Source organism: Pongo pygmaeus, chromosome 4 (assembly GCF_028885625.2).
Source record: "Pongo pygmaeus isolate AG05252 chromosome 4, NHGRI_mPonPyg2-v2.0_pri, whole genome shotgun sequence".
NCBI classification, from domain to species: Eukaryota; Metazoa; Chordata; class Mammalia; order Primates; family Hominidae; genus Pongo; species Pongo pygmaeus.
In genome coordinates, this window is record NC_072377.2 from 98666749 (window position 1) to 98688248 (window position 21500).

At 37.9% G+C, this 21500-nt stretch overlaps 1 protein-coding gene across 14 annotated transcripts in view; it reads right to left on the reverse strand.

The window, feature by feature from the left end:
• MCTP1 (multiple C2 and transmembrane domain containing 1) overlaps window positions 1–21500 on the reverse strand; it is a 609877-nt gene that overhangs the window by 84384 nt on the left and 503993 nt on the right. For 10 of the 14 annotated variants that reach the window (XM_054489419.2, XM_054489418.2, XM_054489417.2 and 7 more), the window contains one exon: window positions 10262–10381. The exons of the other annotated variants lie outside the window; for them this stretch is intronic. In XM_054489419.2, the coding sequence (XP_054345394.1) occupies window positions 10262–10381 (120 nt within the window). The remainder of the gene's footprint in view (window positions 1–10261; window positions 10382–21500) is intronic. 14 annotated transcript variants of the gene reach the window in all.

Genomic DNA, 21500 nt, shown 5'->3' on the forward strand with positions numbered 1-21500 from the left:
ACGGAAATGACAAAGTCCTGGGGGCAGATATTTGGAAGAACAGAAATGATAAGACCCTTTGGCAGACATATGGGTGGACACTTTGGAGAACTATCAAGATGGTGAATTCTTTGGATCCATGGGAGGATTTGAGGGGTTTAGGAAGCTGGTTTTTCAGTGATTCTCTGGGGCTCCAGGGTTCAACTGCAGCTCAAATAAGTGAAAATCAACCATTTATGGGAGCAAGAATTTCAGATTTCCTTCACAGTTGCCAAAAACAATTCATTTGGTAGAAAAGGAGTTGGGGAAGAAATCCTCTATAAGAACTAAGAGTACCTCTTTGCCTCGTTATATTCTTACATGCATCTCTGGAGAACTGAGCAAGGTGGGAAGAATTCAGGAAGACGGTGGAGGCTAAAATATGAGAGTAACTGGAAACAACCTCTAGGGCAACTACCACTAACTTTAAACTGGAAGTCACTCTTCTGAGTCCTAATAGATCTAAAGCAAGAAGTGTGCATTCCAGTGAGGAGAATCTTTAGTAAATTGACTTTTAAAAATAGAAGTGTTTCCTTTACATCTTTCTCTATTTGACTGTCATGTCACGTACTGGTAATACTCATCTTCCACCATTCTACCATTTTATCTTTTCAATTTTAGGTTTGACTGCAGTTTGAGAATTGAGTAAAAGGATAGCCAATAAACTCAAAAAATATTAAAACCAAACATGGAGTTACTAAGTGAAAGCAACAGACTGAGGCGTGAAGAACAAACAGTGGCCACAGTAGACATTTAACCCCTGTTTCATTATATATGCAGCACTCACACACATATATCCGGGACTACCTAAATGTCTTTTGACTAAACATTCTGCATGCTATATACAGACCTCTATCACTGCACCTATTATATTCATGTATTCTATTCAGTTGTTTGTTTCTCTCACTAGAGCACAAACTGTCCTGGGCAAGGCGTGTGTCTTCATCATCTTTGAACCACAGTTTGTACTGTGAGTGCCTATAAATGTTCAATAATATTTGTTGAATGAAAGTAATTTTGCATAAAAATTAGATAATTTTTTATTTGGAAGGAAAGATCAGACTAAAATATTTTCATTCAAACATTTTTCGAGTAACTCAGAGCAAAATGGTCCAAGCCATTTTGCTGTGTTGAGATTAGACACACAAATGGAAGATTCAATTAGAACAATCTGAGGAGGACCCACAGTGAGCCAGTTATGATAATATACTGAGAGTGTTGTGATTTTTATTGTTATGATTTATTTGTAATTTGGTTGTGAGGTCTGTCTCTTGAGAGTGACCATGGGCCAAGATGGCTATCTTTCTAAGAGTGCTCTGATGAGAGGAAGGTAAGACTCAGGTGTGTCAGTCAGACGAGACACATTGAGGAGGTGAACCCAAAGTGCGTAAAACAAGAAATTTAGTACTTACTGGTCCCAGAGAGGTTAGGGATGCCAATGGGAGGCCGAGGGAAGGCTGGAGGCCACAGGGAGCTCAACCAGTGGGTGGGGCACCCAAGAGAAAAAGAGGACCCATCAGACTATGCCTTTATTACAGTCCATGGATGTTATCCCGTGGCTGGTTTAAAGAGAGCACGAGGGGAAATGCTGACTTGGCTCCAGCGCTAACCATTAGGTTTCATCATGGTCAGCAGCTGTGGGGTGTGTTGGGTTAATAGGATGAGAAGCAAGTGGGCTACAGCATAAACAACCACACAGAGAGGGTAAGCTTTAACTAGCCAAAGGGGACGGGTACTGCCATGTTTCAAATAACTCATGTCAGGCCTTAAAATGGAGCCTAAGCAGCAACTATATGAAACAAATTTATGACAGACATGGGAACTCAGAGGCGTGGGCTCACTTAACCTCTTAGAGTATGAGTTGGTAGGGTCAGACTGGTAGTAGGGGGTGAGTGTCAGGGATGGCTCTCCAGAAGAAATAATAATGATAATTAGTGGTTACCCAGGCACAGCTGTATAAAATGTTAAAGGCTTAATGGGTGGCAAATTAATATTAACTACCAAAAACCTTCAAAATGCATATACTCTCACGGAGAAATTCTTCAAGGACTTTCCAAAGCATATTACCAGAAAGGGACCCAAAGATTTCTTTAGGATTTTCTTTATAGTATTGAGAAGGCAAAATATTTCAAGCGGGCCAGGCATGGTGCCTCACGCCTGTAATCCCAGCACTTTGGGAGGCCGAGGCAGGTGGATCACTTGGGGTGAGGAGTTCCAGACCAGCCTGGCCAACATGGTGAAATCCCGTCTCTACTACAAAAAAAAAAAAAAAAAAAAAAAAAAAAATTAGCCAGGCGCAGTGGCAGGTGCCTGTAATCCCAGCTACTAGGAAGGCTGAGGCAGGAGAATCACTTGAACCCGGGAGGTGGGGGTTGCAGTGAACCGAGATCACACCACTGCACTCCAGCCTGGGTGACAGAGTGAGACTCTGTTAAAAAAAAAAAAAAAAATTGAAGGAAACGTTTCTAAAAACAGTGTTTAATTAAGAAGACTGGTGCAGTGGCTCGCACCTGTTGTCCCAGCTAGGCAGGAGGCTGAGGTGAGAAAACTGATTGAGTCTAGGAGTTCGAGGCTGCAGTGAGCTATGATGGCACCACTGCACTCCAGCCTGGGTGACAGAGGGAGACCCTATTTCTAAAATACACACACACACACACTCATATAGTGAAAATTGTATAGAAATTAAAACTCGTGGTAGGCTGTTTTCCAGGAATATGAAGGATATTTCCAGATATGTTGCAGAATAAAAAAAGTAGGTGAGCTAAAATGTGTTAAAGGTGACTCAATTTTTATAAAAACAAAATATGTGTGATAAGAAATATACATTTACATTTGTAAGTATATTTTAAAGAAAACAGTAGAAGGCATAGAAAGAGTAAATAGAATATTTGGGAAACTACAAGTATACTCTGCTCCAGATACTCCTGCGACCACTGGGGCTACCCCACCCTGGTCCTCCTCTCCAGACCCACTACCTTTGAAGGTCTTCTTTTCCCAGGGTGAAAGGCCCCTCTTCCAGCACCTTTCTCAGGTGGGTCATAGCCCTCATGGCTGGACAGCCACTTCCTCATCGACGCCAACCGGCTTGCCTACAAGTCTCCTGTGCCAGTGGAAGAGCCCCAAAGACCATCCCAGGATGATGCACCCCATAAGAGTACAGCCTTGCAGGGGCTACAGCCGCCCACAGTGCACCTGTATGTTTGCCAGCCCTCTGCAGCTGCATAGACACCATGCATCACACTCAGACCTCAAACTCCTCATGTGCAGCACCTTGGGCAAGGATTTCAAGCTCTTCCACCATGCTGCACATCTGTCCTCAGTGCTCACGTGACTTCCAGGCCTCTGCCAAGTTCCAGACCCTGCCTGCACTGCCCTTCTCCGGGCCACCACATCCATCCCATGCTGTGCCATTCCCACACACGCTCTGTGAGTACTGGCTTTGTGGATATTACTGCCTTATTCTGGGCCTGAGTTTCTCCATCTGTCCAAAGGCAGAAGCATCACTCCTTTTTCCTCTTTTCCAGTTGTGTCATGAAGACAAAGGGGTTGCCTTCCCTGAGCCTGTGGACTGGGTGAATAGGAGGTTAAGCAGGGAACACAGGCCGGTGAGCCAGCTGTGCTTCCCATCCAGCTGTGCTGTGCTAGCTTTTGCAAGTGGCTTGGTTTCCTGCTCTCTCAAGTGGCGAGCAATTGTTGTCCAGAAGAAAGTGATAACAAAAGAGTATGGCCATGGTCTGGTTCATTTCTGTTTCCTCACCCTTAGCCCACTACTCCCACCTTTTGCTCAATAAACATTGCATACTCCAAAACAAACAAAAGCAAAACAACAACAACAACAACAACAACACACGTAAACAATCCTGTTGGAATATTGAAGGGATGAAGCTGAAACTATGGTTTAGGTGGGGCCTGCTCCTTACGGGTCTTCTATGCTTAAAGATGTTGGGGAATACCTTTATTTCAGAACTGTCACCTTCCTACAGGTCTGGAGGTTAAAATAAAAGGTACAACTGGGATAGAGTTGCCAGATGAATATAGAACATCCACTTAAACTGGAATTTCAGATAAATTAAGAATATTATAAAAATATATAAGTGTAAGTATGTCCTGTTGTTATCTGAAATTTCCATTGAATTGGGCATCTGTGTTTTTATTTGCTTAATCTGGCAACCCTAACTTGGGTACAAATTCATAGGGCTCACGGCTGGAATTTGAGGGAAATTTACAAAGTAGAAGGCCTGGTCATCTACTGAGAGGGAGGGGACAGTGGTGGGGGGACTTGGGATGAGTGAAGAAAACGTGGAAATCTTGTTGGTGCAAATCCAAAGCCTGATGACGATGGTTATTAACATGTTGGGATGCACTATGTACAGCAAGTGATTATCTAACAAGGCTAAACAGTTGGTGAACAGCTTTGAGAGGGGTCACAGGGGATAAGCTTTCTACCAACATCTGATTGGCTGTTGATTCTACTTATTTATCCTAGTGATCGTGTTGGAAAACTAAAGGTCTGGTTCTTTTCATGGTCCTCCTCAGATTTTTTCAAGCTGATGACCTTTTGAAAAAAACTGAGAAAATTGCTGTTGAAATAAGCACGAAGAAGAAAAGAGTGATCATCCATTTTTAGATGTGTTTACAGGCTGTATGACTCAGTGTTGCTTCTGCTAAGAGCACTGAATATGTGGTCTTTTTTGGTACTGAGATGCAAACACAGGAAACTTGTGGTCTATGCTGCTTTCAGTGAATGATAAATCTCTTACTGAAGTAGAGAGAGTCTAACTGTACGTTCAGAGTGCTTTGCATACGACGTCCTCTCCTCTGTCAGCTTGGCTTTGGCCAGCCTCTTTAGATCCTGTTAGGAATACTTGACTTATTCAGTATTCCACATATTCTACCACAGACTTCTTTGGAATGGAGAACACTGGCTGACAAAATAATAAATGTGCTTGATTTATAGGAGCTCAAGTCAATCAGATGTTTCTTTGGTGGACCATCCCAAACTGTTCAATCAACAGCACTTACAGCAAAGAGTGCTGCTCTTAGGAGCTTTATTTGTAGAGATAAGTGCTCTGGGTCTCACTGGAACAGACCTAATATGAGACAATATTCAGTACTATTCTAAAAGGGAAATGAAGAAACAAATGCTTTGTCATGAGAAGAAGCTAACTAAACATTTCAGTATTTCCTAAAGTATTTTAGCAAGGCAGACTCTGTCTCAATTTGTGTCACAGTCATACCATGAGTCAGAGCATGATTTCATTGATCTGCCCCACTCTTCAGTCTTTTAATGCCACCATTGATTAGATAACTCAGATTGTTGTGTGGGAGGAATATCATGACAGTAAAAATGAATGTTCTTTTAAAGTGTAATTAAAAAACACTGAAGAATTTTTTTGTGTCAAAGAAATTTTTGAATTTATTCACAAAAAAATTATTCACGAATATGAAGAAGTCAGCTTTGATGGACTCCTCCCATGCTCACCTTGGTGAATGGAAGGTAGCCCTCCTGGTCACGAATGCTTCTGAAATTAACAGGGGCACCTGGGATAGAACAGATGACCAGCACCAATTCATGCAAGTTACTGGTTACCTTATAGGAAGGAATTTGGAGACACCCAGGATTCTATGCAAGGCCCTGGACACTAAGAAAGCAGTCCTTTGGGAAAGGAATGCCCATGCCTGTAGCATAGATACAGCCTGGGACTTTACAACAGGGTACAATTGGGTTCACATCACACTTGCTCTGGGGAGTTGCTTACTTATCCTCCTTGATACTGAATTTTCTTATTTGTAAAATGGGGATAAAACTATTTAGAAGTATTTACTTGATATAATTGTTGTAAAGAATAAAAGGAGGTGATGTTTCTAAAAGGCTTAGCAGGATGCCTGATACATAGAAATTGCTTGATAAATATCCTTTCTGTTTCCCTGAATGAGAGACATGGAAGACATGGGGTGAGTGGTGTGGGAAAATTAATACTTTCTATTAATGTGTCAGCTTGAAGGTAGAGTTAGTGCTACTGGCTTTTCTGTAATTCGTGGGAGAAACTTGCTGTAACAGTGCCCAGGGAGAGGTGGGATATATCCCCAAGAGGAAATGTGATTGACTGGTGGTTCGGAGTATAAACTTCAGACAGACTGCTCTGTGTTCTAATACTGGCTCTGACACTTTCTGTGTGTTTTTGGGTAAGTTATTTAATCTTTCTGGCCCTGTTTCCCTGTATGTGCAGTAGAAACGATACAGGGTGTGCAATAGACCCCTGGTTTGCTTGGCTAACCTATTTCCTTCATTCTCTGAGACTTGATTCTCTTTTCTCAAGGAAGAGCTCTTGCAGCCATGCTTGTCTACATGAGCATGTTCCTTTGCTTACAACTGATGACGGTACCTGGGGTGGGGGGTGTGGGGATGGCGGCAGGTCACTCGACTTAGGAGGATCCAACCCATTGACTGGGCTAACACAATCAGCTTCTCTCTCGGAGGAGGACTAAATGACATGGTGAATATAAAGTACTTCACACAGAGCCCAGGGTGTAATGATGGTTCAGTAGTTTTTAAATCAAAGTAAAAACCATTTCCTGGCATCTACTCTTCCACTTTCAAAATGTCTCTCTACAGTAACTGTAATTTGGATAGTTGGTACAAGCCTAATAGGCAATGCCGGTGAGAATTTTTCCCAGGTTTTGAAGTGACAGCTCAAACCAACAGAAGGATGACATTCCTATCTTTATATCCCTTTCATGCCAGGGACATTTCTGAATGAAGCATGTCTTAAATGGTTTTCTCTGGAAAAGCCTAACAATTCTCATGCTAGAAATTTTAATGTCATGGTCCCAGTCTACCTAGACTACCTAGGATACATTATATATTATTTTTCTTCCAAAAGTGGATGTTTCCAACCAACCCAGGTATATTCTGGAGAAGATAACAAGCAAAGTCTACAGTTTCAGAATTTTTCACTAAGAATACCAAGACCTAAGATTGCTTATTTTTAACAAGTCCAACTAGGAAACAGCAGAGGTGAAATACCATTTTTAACCACGCCTCTTTCACATGGGCACCCTCTGAGGCTACAGTTTTAACCTCAGGAATGGCTCTTTACTTATTCTGTCCTTAACAGGTTCAGCTCATTAAATGCTGCAAAACTTATTCAGCAAGGATTACATCTGATTTTGCTCATTAAACTAGAATAGGCACCATGGTGGGGAAAAAGGTATGGGGGTTCAGTGCCTGTAATCTTAAAGGTCTCCAAGAAAGGAAAGACTCTCCTTAAACAACAAACACACAAAGAAACACTTTCCTGTTTGGTATTAATCTCAACTATTAGCCAATACATTGAAGACAGAATTTTACCCATCTATGCATTTTTCATCTTTCACAGTGTTTCTTTTCTTTTCTTCTTCAACTTCTTATGTCACGGAAATTTTGTTTCCTTTTCTTTCTTTGCTGACCTGAAGGTCATTTTGATTTTTCTTTTATAGTTTTCACCCTAATTACATTTTGTCAGCTGAATGTACAGATTTTTGTTTTGTTTTGTTTTGATTTTTGGTGGCAAAAAATTCTTTCTCTTTCTCTGTCTCTCTTTCCTAAAACAGAAAGTTTCCTGGTTTGGAAACAGCCAATGGTGTGATTAATGCACCTCGGAGATACTGTAAAGTTTTCACACATGCTGAAAGATTCTGTGGTGTCTTTGGGATATCAATATGGACTTACGGGAAAATACCATCCTTCCAGTGCTATGCGCTATGCAGGAAAGTCAATGCGTCGCAGCATGGCAACCCCTACAAACACTTTCCCTAAATTCGTATATATGTGTGTGTGTGTGTGTGTATCCACATACATCCACATATATATAAAAATATATAATATATATATTTTATATATATATATATATATGTATGTATTCTGTAACCAGCAAAGTATAATCCAGGTTTCTTTTCAAAAGGAGCAACCGGTTCAAATGCACAGCTGGATATGCCAGCAAACACATAATTAGACAAATTGGATTTAAGAGTTACGTAAGGTCTTAACTGAGCCAGTGAATAAGAAGCTGAATGAAACGTTGTGATTGCTGCTCTGGTGCCTAGAAAGAACAGAATATGTGGATCTATGTGTTTTGGGCAAATAAAAGGCAATTACTGGGAGTTATGGAGTGTAGTTGGCATTCCATGAGAGTTAGACTATAGAATGTTTCACAGTGGGTTGTGCTGGGGAAGAAAAATGTCCATGGCTAAAAGAGGAGCGTGTTAGAGGAGATGTACTAAAAGGAAAAGATTTGGTAAATACTACTTTGAAGCTATATTTTGCAAAAATTATATGATATGCAATTTTTCAATAGGCTATAAAATGTCTTGGAGAATTTTAAGTACAAAAGGATACATTATATATTATTTTTCTTCCAAAAGTGGATGTTTCCAACCAAGCCAGGTATATTCTGGAGAAGATAACAAGCAACGTCTACAGTTTCAGAATTTTTCACTAAGAATACCAAAACCAGCGACTAAATATTGAAGATAAGCCCCCTCATAGAATTAAGAAGGTAAAAGCTAAATTACCAGTTTTTCCTATTTGCAAATAATCTTATTTGCAAATTCGTCTCAAGGCAACTGAATGAAAAGTAAATATTCTTCTCTCTCTAAAATCTCCATGAAGTAAATGGGACAAAAAAGCAATTGTCTGAAAGAGTCCTATTTTCTTAAAGGAAACATCCTGAATTAATTGATGAAAGTACCTATTAGTCCCCATGACACCAATGCTTATAGCATTTAGGGCTTGTCTCTTAGTGTGCAATTTAAATATATATCCATAAAATCCTTGCCAATAATACTAATAACGTCTTGTCTGTGGATGCTGCCTAACCATTAAAATCTCTATTAGCAATCTCATGTTTGGTTTGATATACATTACAAAGAAGGTTTTGAACACGTCTAATTTGCAAAGCAGGTACTACAGACAGTGGCAAATACAAAGATGAACAGAGTTCCTTCCCTCACATTTATAATCTAGTAAGAGAGACAGAAATGTAATAGAGAAGTAAACATGGTGCATTGTTGGCAACTTTGTCACATACTAAAGGAAATTATTTTGAAGAATTTTATATTTTGCTTACATTGCTATTTGAAGTGTATTTTGCTTGTGTTTTAATAAAAGGGAAGTTCTTTTACATTGAAGGTATGTATGCAACCATTATGATGGTTACTATTTACTATTATATACTACTTTTAAGCTGACGATCAAATAATTCTGCATCATTATGGGCACAGTAGCTGGCAAAAAATCCATTTGTGATCTATTATAATCTACAGATCATAAATCAAATAGAGATCTTTAATGGCAAAAAAAAACATAGTAATCTGCTGAGGACAAGTAGATTCTCATGTTTGCCAACCTTTAAATTCTTCTCAACAGCTGTCTATTGAGTTATCAAATTGCAAATGTCGTATTTGGAGAAGACACTCCCCTCATTTATTTACATGTGGGAAAGCTTTTTGAAGTTTGCTTGCTAGGGGTATAGTGATAGACAATCCAAGGGGAACAAAGCTTGGCAGAACATATGTGATTATAGTGTGGGCAGCTTCTGCTTCTTAGTCTAAAACTCTTCCAGAAAGAGAAGGTTGTCTCATACAATCTGCTTTCAAAAATGCCAAAGAGGACAGGTAGATTTAGTATCACTTTCCCTAGGTTAAATGAAAGCTCTTCATCCTTAAGCTGATATCTCAATACACCCCTGACACACAGAAGGATATTTACTGTTGTCCAGCGAACCTTCATTGAACTAAGGTACTTTATATACATTTCCAGGTCAACAACCATCAATCCTTCATTTCTTCCAATGACAGAGCACAAAGAATCTATCTGTCTTAAGTAAAATACATTCACTTAGTTTGATCATTAATAATTTTGTGACATTGTATCTTAAATCAGGATTCACTAAGATATAACAAATAAGGAGAATAAAGCAATTATTTGAAGTAGCACCCATTTATGATTGAAAATCATAGCTCATTCTTTGATGTTGCTCCCTGTTTTAGTTTCTACCAGGAGGAGTAATGTTAGAAATAAGTGAATACTTTCTATTGTGTTGGGACCAAAGAGTTGTTAGTTTTGATATGATAAAACTTTCCTCTAAACTTGAGTATTTATAGACAGAATTTCTGGTTTGTAAAGCCAAATTCTATGTTGATCTTGTCAGGGGGACTCTGAATAAGAACAAAAACACATACAAGTAAGAGAGTAGAGACTTACTGTATCACGTTGCCTGTTATCTTTCCCTGATATTATCAAGAAGTAGTTCCATGTCAATAGTAACAACAAAACCAGTGGTATCATGTAGAGCTCAAAGTTCCAGACAACAAAGAGAAAGAGCTGGAGGAGAGAGAAGAGAGAAGAAGGGATGAGTCAACACTGAATTTCATTAAATGGACTCTTATTTATACTCTACTTCAAAAACACAAAACTAAATGCTTCAGAACAGGAAGATTTATCTTGAAAACAAAGCCTTGGAAACTTTTAGACATTTTTCTAAAAATATAACTGACCCGTGAGAAGTCACTGGTAAGATTTTCAATCTGTTTAATTTCTATGAAGGAAAAGTTGATATCATTACGTTGTCAAAGACGAAATTTGAGTTTTTCTCCTCCAGTGAAATTATTGTTAAGTTGAACAAAATTTTTAAAAAGCAGCATAATGAACTCCACTACACTGTCAGAAATACCCTGGTTTGTCTGCCTTAATGATAAAAAATGAATCACTATTTAATATCAGGGACTTTTAAAAAATCTCTCTTGGATAATACAACGTAACAAGCTTAATAGGCAGATGAAAATACCAGGTCTACACAAGAGAGCCCCAAAGACGTCACAATATGAAAAAAAGCACTGCTGCCGACAAGTGTACAAAACGGTTGGCTTAACATTCAGCATTACCATAGAAATCAAACAGCTATTACAAGGAAATTTTGTCAAAACAAATTTTAAAATGCCTATTTGTATTATTCTTTTTTAACACTACCTACTTCTCCAAGTATATAAACTTTTTAAATTGTAAGACAAATGTTAGATTAAGAACTCAGGGTGGTAGATGGAGTCATTCTAAGAACACTTACATTATAAAACAACACAAAGTTGGATATAAAGTATGACTCACCCCCACCCCACACCAGCCTTGTAATCCTGGACAGATCATTTAAATTCTCTGGGTCTGTGGCTTTTGCTGTCAAATTGAGGTAATGTTAAGTCAGGAGGCATTTAAGAACTAGATTCCACTCCTGACTCTAATGCTAACTAGCCATGTAACTTTCAAGCAACGTATATATCCCCTCTTTTGTTTCTTCCCCGGTAAAATGGGGATGATAGGATTATCCACCTCAGGGCTGTGAGAATTAAACACACTGCCTGGTGTGCAGTAATTTCGCAAAAACCAAAACCCGAACCATTATTGCGTAAATGTTATTAATACATTACAAAACACAGAAAGTCAACTAATTATTGATTAAGGTCCTCAAGTAATACAGATTATAATACTGGAAGCTAGAAAGCCCTCTGCCTCCTAAGATTTAGCTGAACCATAGCATAACTGGGGGTTTCAGCCAGCTGGTTGGAATAACACAAACATCTTGCATTTGATAGGTCAGGAGAGTTAGGGGCTGTGCCCTAAGGACACCCGTCTCAGGCACAGCAGCATGGGCCATTTGCAGTCTTCTTAATAAATCTCAGTGAAGCCTACAGCCTATTTAAATGGCAGAGAAAATTAAACAGTGTGAAATGGTAGAGAGACTCCTGGCCTCAGGGCCAGGAGACCAAGGTTCTGACCTTTAGAAAGTCCCTCTGCCTTAGTGTTCTCATATCTTGACAGAGGTCTATAAATCTAATCATCTTTAATATTTCTCTAATATTTAAAATGACTTCATGACATTACTGAACCATCTGTTTTTTCAATGTGACATTAAATTTTGAAAACTGTATATTTTACCGAATTCTTTTATATTCATAACCAAGTGGGCACCAAAAAGCATAAATAATAGTTAAGTAAGCCAAGAAATGATTTTGGACAGAATTACATAGTAACTATAGATTCAAGTTCCTGCATAAGAAAAGTTCCAAATACTGTAATACATGAAACATGAGCCATATCTTTTATTTTATGAGAAAAGTAGGAAGATTTCCAGAAAAAGAAAAATATTTTCATTTAATTTTTGAAATTTATACAATTATACAAAGATGATGCAAATAATTGATGGTTATGATTATTAAAATATATTTTATAAAGATAATTTTTTTTAGGAAGTGAATTAAGGTAAATGTGACAGACATCAATACATGTAAAAGGGAAAATCATTTTTGGCTAAAGTTCATATTCTTTATATATTTATTTGTAACATTTAGGCAGTCACTAGAATATAAGCTCCTTTAAAGGTAGACTTTTTGTTTTCAGTCACTGTTTTATCCCCAGAGCCTGGAACAGTACTTGGGGCATAGCAAGTGCTCAATAAGTAAATATTTACTGAATTAATGGATAAATGGACACTGGGTTCCCCAATCATTCTACAGAATTCTATTTAATTATTTGTATTAGCAAAAGTTCTATAGATCTACTACATAAAACCAAGTGACTTCAGGAAAATGCATTCAGAGTTACAACCTGGGATACTACTAACAAATTTCTCCCTCTGACAAAAAAGTCTACCTTAGTACTTCTTCTAGACAAGATTTTCTTTCCATTTGGCTATGCAGTCATGAACTATTTTGGATATTATGGTCTTTTCTCTTGGACCTTCCTTTATGTTCCTTTTCTGAGGGCATTCATTTGACTTAGTGTGTTCTGGCATCATGGATGGGACTCAGATTATCCCATTGCTAAATATGACCAATTGTAGTTTTTTTAACCTATTAAGCAAATATATTTTCCCTTGTAATGTCCATTCATTGGTGTTAGGGTCCTCATTTTATTCAGAATGAATTTCCTTGTAATGTCCATGGATTTGTGTTAGCTGCAGGCCTGTCATCCACAGAAAAAATTTCCTAGATGACAATCCTGCAAGCAATCAAGACATCTTTCATGCATTCTTCTTCTCTAGATTTGACATCACCACTTGCTTCAAGCATCAGTTACAGACTATGGTTTCTAGGCAGTTCCCCATTGTAGTCACCTTCCTCTTACCATATCCAAATCAATACATCAATAACTTTCTTAAAATATAGCACTCAGAACTGACACACACTTCTTACAAATGCCTAAGGTATTTTTATATGTCCTAATAACATGGGCACCAGAACGTGGATTGGAGAAAGACACAGGAGAGAGAGACACAGGAAGAAATTACATTCATTTTAGGAATTCTGGCAACAGAAAAACCATCTCCTTTTCTATTGTGGTTTTAAGAATCTAATATTTGGGTAATTGAGTGAGGAGCTCCTACTGTTGAAAACATATATATTTTTTAAAACATGAGAGCTTTGAATAAGTTGTAAATACAAAAGCATTTATTTTTCTTTTTCAGCACCTAAATGAAGATTTCAAAAGGTTAAAGAACATGAACACAGATTAACAATAAAAATGTATTTATTGAACATATACGTTATGAAATATTAGACGTTTGAAAGTAGAACAGCCAATCATTTATTCAATGTAATATTAGTGATGATTCTAATTCCTGTTAGCTGGTGAGGCTCCTCTAATAAAGAGAGCCCTCGAAGGAAGGAAGGAGCTTTTTAGCTCATTCACTCCACACTAAAGCCTCTTCTCTCCTCTCTCTTTGGAAAGAGATCAATCTTCTCCTCTTTCCTATAAAAACTGAGATAACACAAAAGGCCTGGCCTTTAGTGTCCCACTAAGGTAGTAAGAGAAATAAGGCAGCTGGAAGAAACCCAAGGAGGGCCAAGACAATGAAGGATCTGTCCTTGGTCCTGATTATACATTTTCAGAAGTATGGGGGGAAACGAGAGATACAATAATGCATTAAAATGGGATGGAAAAAGAAATCAAGAAGCAATTTTAAAAATCTCTAATGTATTCACAGAATACAAAAATAAACCATAAAATGTCTAGCATTTGTCCAGATCTGCATTTCTGGAATTGCTTTTTGCCTCCGTGGGGCATGGAACGAGGACCTGCAGATTTTAGAATTTTTTGATGTTACAGTGTGGTGATAAGGACACTCACAAATGTCTACAGAGTGTTAAATTCCTTCACCTCCTTCACTATAGCACCCTTTCTGTATTTTTTCCTCTCTCTCTGTCACATAATCTCTTCACGTCTCCCCCATCTCTCCTTTTAATAAGGAAACAGGCTGTCTACATTTTACTCTCATGGAATACATGCCCAATTCCAAACAAAACATCTACCCCTACATTAGTTACCCATGTTCATTAGAGACTAGAACTATTCCAAGAATTTGGTGGCTTTCTTTTTTAATCATTATATGGCTGTTGTAACTTACAATTAGAATTCAATACCAGAAAATCTTCAGGGGGCATTAGTCAAATGGTAATAAGTACACACAACCCCCTTCATTAGAAAAAGAACATTGAGAGTTTTACTCATTATCCTGCATGTCAGAGGCTCTCTGTCAACTGGCCTTGGGCCTTTAGCCATGACTGTGGGATCCCTCAAGGAGCTGCTGCAGTGTGGTACAGTAGAAAGAGAAGGGTGTTTGAATCAGGCCTAGAGGCATCCAAGCTCTCTAGTCACTAGCTTTGGGACCTTGGGCAAGTTACTAGATTTCCCTTAGTTTTGTCATCTGAAAAGTGAAAATGATACTATTTACTTGGCAGATTTGAGAAGCAATTAAGCTGATGCTTGACATCTATAAGGTGCTCAACAAGCATTAGGTGTTATGACAAGCAGGAATTGATTGGCTTACACTACATGTAATTTTTTTTGGCCCTTCTAGCAGCTTATCACTTTTCGTATACTACCTTAGAATCCATAGCTAATGATTGTTTCCAGTATAAGAGCTATGCTAAAGAAGCCATGCCAACTAAATAGAAAGAGATGATGAAATGAGTGCCACTTTCAGTTTTTCATATTTAATTTGTGGTGACTGAGTACAATGATGACCCCAATTTTTCCATGTCTCCCTGTATCCATGACTTTTATAATAGCCTCCCACAATGACTGAGGTTAGGCACATAACTTATTTTGGTCAAGGATAGAGTAGCAAATATGATGAAAACAGAGGCTTAAAAAAACATGGGGCATAGTTGCCTCCATCACCCCAGTTGAAGGCCAGACAGCAACCAAAGCAAAGCCACCTAACAGACCAGAAGCCAACCAAAGATGCAAGAGTGAGCCCAGAGCTAGGCCTAGTCCAAACTGCTAACAAAATCATCACTAAATAAATGATAGTTGCTTTAAGCTACTAATTGTGGAGTGGTTTGTTATACAGCAAAAGCTCACTAATACATATTATTGTCTCTCCAAGGAGACAATGTGGTAGGGTAAAATACAGTTTCGACTAGAAGCCCAAAGAAGTGATTTCAGTTCAATTTCTGCTATTTGATCATCATAGGACCCTGTGCAAGTCAATTATTCTCTTTTCCTTTAGTCTCTTACCTATAAAATGGAGATGGTTACACCAGCCTATTTCACAAGTTGGCTATGGAAAAGCAAGTGATATATTGAAGATGCTTCATCACAAAGTACTATATTATTAATGTAATGCTTTTCTTTTCTTTCTTTTTTTTGTTTTTGAGATGGAGTCTTGCTGTTGCCCAGGTTGGAGTGCAGTGGCGCGATCTCGGCTCACTGCAAGCTCTGCCTCCCGGGTTCATGCCATTCTCTTGCCTCAGCCTCCCGAGTAGCTGGGACTACAGGCACCCCCCACCACGCCTGGCTAATTTTTTGTATTTTTAGTAGAGATGGGGTTTCACCGTGTTAATCAGGATGGTCTTGATCTCCTGACCTCGTGATCTGCCCACTTTGGCCTCCCAAAGTGCTGGGATTACAGGCGTGAACCACCACGCCAGGCCTATGCTTTTCAAATTATAAATTATTTTTAAGAAAATTACACAGACTTCATGAACTTAATAAGTCAATATGATCATTGCTCTTTGAGCAGTTGTAGAAGACGGGTGGTGTTCTTTAGGGTGAACTGTATTTGGTGAGGAATGGAGGAATTTTTGGTGGGAAATCCTAAGAGTTAAACAGAAGGGCTCCAGTTAAAAGTTTTACTAATAATTGAAACAAAAAAAAATCTAGATCTTTACAAAAAATCATTATTACTAGTAAATGGCCGAAACATTAAAGATTTTGTGAACTCAAGTTAAAACAATTCAGTATTAAAATGTTAACAATTTTATAACAATCTTATTATGCCCCTATATATGAAAAAAAACTGGTTCGGAACTAGCAGTTTCATGAATTCTAATTCTTGTTCATAGTCTTTGTTCATTTTTAAATTCAAAAATCTTTTATCTAAATCAGTATTATCTTGCCTATGATATTAGTGGCAACATCACAATATGCAATTTTGAAGTATCTATTTGGGTCAGGCTTTAAAAACCTTCTAAATTTTAACCATAAATATTCAGAATGAGGTTTTTTTTTGAAAAGTTTTAATTTACCACAAGGTAAATAGGCCGGGCACGGTGGCTCATGACTGTAATCCCAACACTTTGGGAGGCTGATGCAGGAGGATTGCTTGAGGCCAGGAGTTCGAGACCAGCCTAGGTAACCTAGCGAGACCTCGTCTCTACTAAAAATAAAAAGAATGTAGCCAGGCCTGGTGGCATATGCCTATGATCCCAGTTACTCAGAAGGTTGAGGCAGGAGGAACTCTTGAGCCCAGGAGGTTGAGGCTGTAGTGAGCCATGATTGCACCACTGCACTCCAGCTTGGGCAACAGAGCAAGACCCTGTCTCAAAAAATATATATAACATAATTTCTCCTAACACGCATCTTATATCATATTGCATAGACTGAACTTTAAGGAAAAAGTCCTGAGAGGCAGACTGGGAGGGCAGGGACTATTACCTTCCTTTTACAAAGGAGGAAACTGAGGCCTAGGAGTTTGAGACATGTCTGAAGCAAGTCTGAGTGGCAGAGCCAAGTCTTCTCCTCCCTAATCCAGTATGCTGTTCCCACGAAGCTCCACTGACTACAGTAAACGGTCTTAGATTGAATGTTGATGTTTTAAAGGTATCAATTATTTAGGTACTGATTATCCAATTTGTAGATTTTCCATATCTTTTTCTTCTCTTCCCCTTTCCTCTAGGATAGCTACTCTTGCATCAATACAAAGAAATGGAATGCCACTTCTTAGGTGTTCTGGTAAAGGTTTGGTATGGCAAAGAGGCCAAAAACTAATGGCAGAAATGAGGTTTGTGGAGCCAATTTTATTCTTCCTTTTTCCCACTATCTTACACGACTCTGAATAATCAAAACTTGGCTATTCATAAGATTTCTATTAAGTGGGGTTTTCTTCTGTCCAAAATGTTTAGAAGAGGTTAGCAACGTGGCTGTAAAGGCAAAGATTGGAAACTGAATGAGCCAATTACATTTTTACAGAAAAAAAGCTCTACTTTTTCAAATGAAGATTAAACAAACAAAAAAAAAATCTGTTCTGCTGAGAAGTTAAGTGAAGGTGGGGCAAGGCTTTTCAGTCATATTAAACAGGCATACTATACAAAGTAGAGTGAGCAATTCCAAATTTTAAGATTTTTATAGCAACACCATTTCTTAGGAGGTGCAAGACATGCATGATTTTGATTTCTTTGAGCCTGGGGTTTTATGAGTCTCAGGCAGGACTGGGCCATTCACATCATCCCATCAATTGATGCTCTCATTGAAGTGCAGTGGAAGATGTCTGCATTCAATGATCATTCAGTGCGACACATGACAGTATCCCTGGGGGAGCCCACTTCAAAAAAAATCATTTAAGTTGGAATATTGAATATCCTATTCTTTTGCAAACTACAGTATATTTTAAAAAGAAATCTCATCCAAAATGATTAACACTTCCTACTGTTCAGGAAAAAAGCCTGCCCTTTCAGACTAACAGCTGTGGATCATTAGCTCTCCAGTGATGAGATGTGTTTGATGAGTATTTTTCTTTCTAATTAAGAGATGAGATTCTCTATTTGACTGTCTCTTCAGAAAGAAGTGAAGAAAAAATTTTCTGCCTACATGGAAAGGCCATCTCCTACAAAACAATTAATTATTTCACAGTCCTTTTAGAAAATCCTTTTCCCTCCTAATTTCAATTCATTTTTTTCTTAAACTTAACACACATTTACACTCAGACCTTCACAGTATTAACCCATTTTTTACCCAACCTTCACCCCCTAATGTTTTCCTGTATATTTCATCATTCGACAATATCTATTTCAGAAAAAACAGAATGAAGAAATGTGCCAAAAGTGCGTATATGCTTAGAAGAGTTAATCTGGAATGACTTTTTTGGGTCCTAACAGAGAACATTTGGTATGAGAATGTTTCTTGATGTGAGAGAGACCTCAAATTAGAAAGATAACAAATACACAGGATATGCCTTTTGAGGAACTAGGCAATGATTGGGGGGAAAATTCAAGGTATTTATCAATATATAAAAACTGGTTATAGTAATGAATACTTAAAAGGAAATTATCTTACCTCTACCAATAAGATTGGCCTCAAAGAAGAGAGCTGGGTAAAGTGAGACCTAAAATATATTGCTTTTCATTTTGAAAAAGCCATCATCAGAGTTGGCAAAGCGGTAAAATTTCTGAATTACAAACTTGATTGAAGAGTAGGATAGTCAGAAGCCAATGAAAGCACTGTTTGTGAATTAACCCCACCAATTGCCTCCTTAAATCCTTTTTGGCACAAGAAAGGGAATATAAAAAGAAGGAGGATCAACTTTCAAACATTTCGGTGCTGAGCTGCCACTTTCCTCCCTAGGGCACATTTGGAAATATGCAGGGATGTTTTTAGTTGTCACAATGACTAGGATGGGAGAAGGGAAATACTGGCATTTGGCGGGTGAAGCCAAAGTGAATCAGTCTGAAATATGTGTGACAGTCATACTCAATGAAGAATTTTCCTGCCCCAAATGCTAAAAGCACTCCTCTTTGAGAAAAGTTGTCTGATTCTCACATAGATAATAGAATATTCTATAATTAACTTAGAAAAGAAGAAATTATATGTGTATATACAAGTGTATACAGAAAAAAAGCTAGGTGTATTTCCTATGTGATGGCATGAATTACGACTTAGAATAAGTCAGTAGCAGAGAAAAAATTGTCCTTATAAGCATTTGAACTAGATTCTCCTATTAATGTTTAACATTTCTTAAAAACATGCCCAAAGTACTGGAGGTGAACCCCTTATGCCCATTTACACTCACTCAAATTAAGTCAGGCTCCACCACATCATCAGAGTCTTCAGAACCTAGTCTTCTGGGAAGGGGGTGGTTTTGCCTTGATTTAAATAGCCAGATGGCACCACCACCTGTTCAAAGGTCTTTATTTCTGGTTGGTTCCACTAAAGCTTTTTGTACCACCTCCATTCAACAAGGGAGAGGAGATAGGCAAAGTGAACTTAATTAATTCCTAGCATAACGATAACCTTTTCAAGGTGGTTTTAAAGTATGATGTGTTGCTCTTCTGAAGAGAGGCTTTGCTTTGTTTGGACAATTTTCTAAAATACACGGTAGCAGGGAACTGATAACTACCTTAGACCCACTGAATCTTTCCAACTTATTTTGCTATTTCCTGTGATCATGCCACAATGATACAGGGAGCATTAATATGCTCAAAAGAGCCTCATGTACAGTGGCATCTCTCCCCTTTCTTAATTAGAATGAAAATTGCTTTCTTTTTGACTAGTTTCAACCAGATACCAAACTGACAAGACTTGATCTCTTGTGTTTTGTTGTGTGTGTGTGTGTGTTTCTTATGTGTAGAGGAAAAAAATCAAAGTGCACTATCTACCAAATGCCTCTATATTGAGTAGGCAAAGTGTGTCAAAAGAACTATCTATCTCTGTTCTGGTAACAGAATGAGGTATATGGGAAGGAGTAGAAAAAAGTGAGAAATTGGTTGATTTATTGGCAAGCTGTGACTTGAATACATATACTGAAACTTTATTTATTGATGGTGTTGAAAAAACATTGTTTCTTTGGATTTACTAGGATGAACAAATATACATCAGAAAGTTCCAATTCTTTATATTGTGAAAATGTATGCTGGGTTTTTGAAGTTGCTATCTGAAACCTAAAGTCTACAATCTTAGTACATCAATGCTTTTTTGAAAAACATAGCTTGACTCTATCTATTAAAGAAGCAAGTGTGACAACTAGATAGGACTCATTTGAAGATGTGCTACATACAAGCCACAAAAGCACACAGTGAAGAATCTCCACAACAAAATGGACCCAAACAACCTCAAAGATGGAGCTATCAACTAATCACAGCATAATGCACACTACTTTCCTTGATGGAGATATTATATCAATAGAACCTGCCAGCCAGAAGGCTTGGGAAGTTATTTATTTATTTAAATGTTTTTTTTTCAGCTTACAAGTTGTACTGATAATTTGTGTCATTTTTATCAAAGTCAGAGATGAAAGGCTCTGGCTTTGCTTTGAGAACACTGACAACTCCAAAATGTAAAGCCCAGAGTATGTCCAACTTGAGCATCACATAACCACACATGAATAACTGATAAGAAATCCCTGCAATGTTGTGAATTTGATGTTAGTAAAAGTTTGGATGTAGAATCAAAGTGACAAATGCTTATAGATGCCTGAAGAATGTTGATTCTCTGAGGTCCCTTTCATTAGAAATTAGTCTGTTACCTTTGTAGTTTGTAATGCCTACCATGGTATCAAACACAGTTGATGTTTTAATATAACAGCTTTATAATTCACAGAAGTTCAGCTCATTCAAAATCAGGCTGCAAGCACAGTCATTCTTGCAGACTACAGATCAGCACATAGTTACATAGTTATTATTTTAAATGACCAATTAAGAGGAATTGATATTATGTAGCCCGTGAGGAAGCTGCTGGAATGAAGTAACAATCACTCTAAAAAATGCTCAAGTACTACATTAAAGAAACATTTAAGAATGAGTTAACGCTGTTAAACTCACTGAAGCTTGCCTTTCTCTAGTGCCCCGTTTTCCCAGAATCCAACTTTTTCTGGAAAGACCCATGACTATCTCATTAATGCTAGGTAACTAACAGTCCATGCTTTAATTATTTTCTAAGGAAGAAAAAAAAAAGTGTTTTAATGTTGGATCTCAGTGTGTTTTAGCTTTTCTTCTTCTTATGCCTCCAATGAAAAAGGTATCTTTTTCATGATAGTCTAATCATTACATGATGTTCTGATATTCCTTCCTGTCTTTCAAGTTTTTAAAGTATTGTTTAACAAAATTGTTAGATTCACTGTGATCTTTTATTTAAGTATATTTTATAGAAATTGACAATTTCTATATATTTTCTAAGGCATTAGAAGTGAGGTAAAGATTTATTAGAGCTTATTAAAAGCAGTTTCCTTTTAAACTTG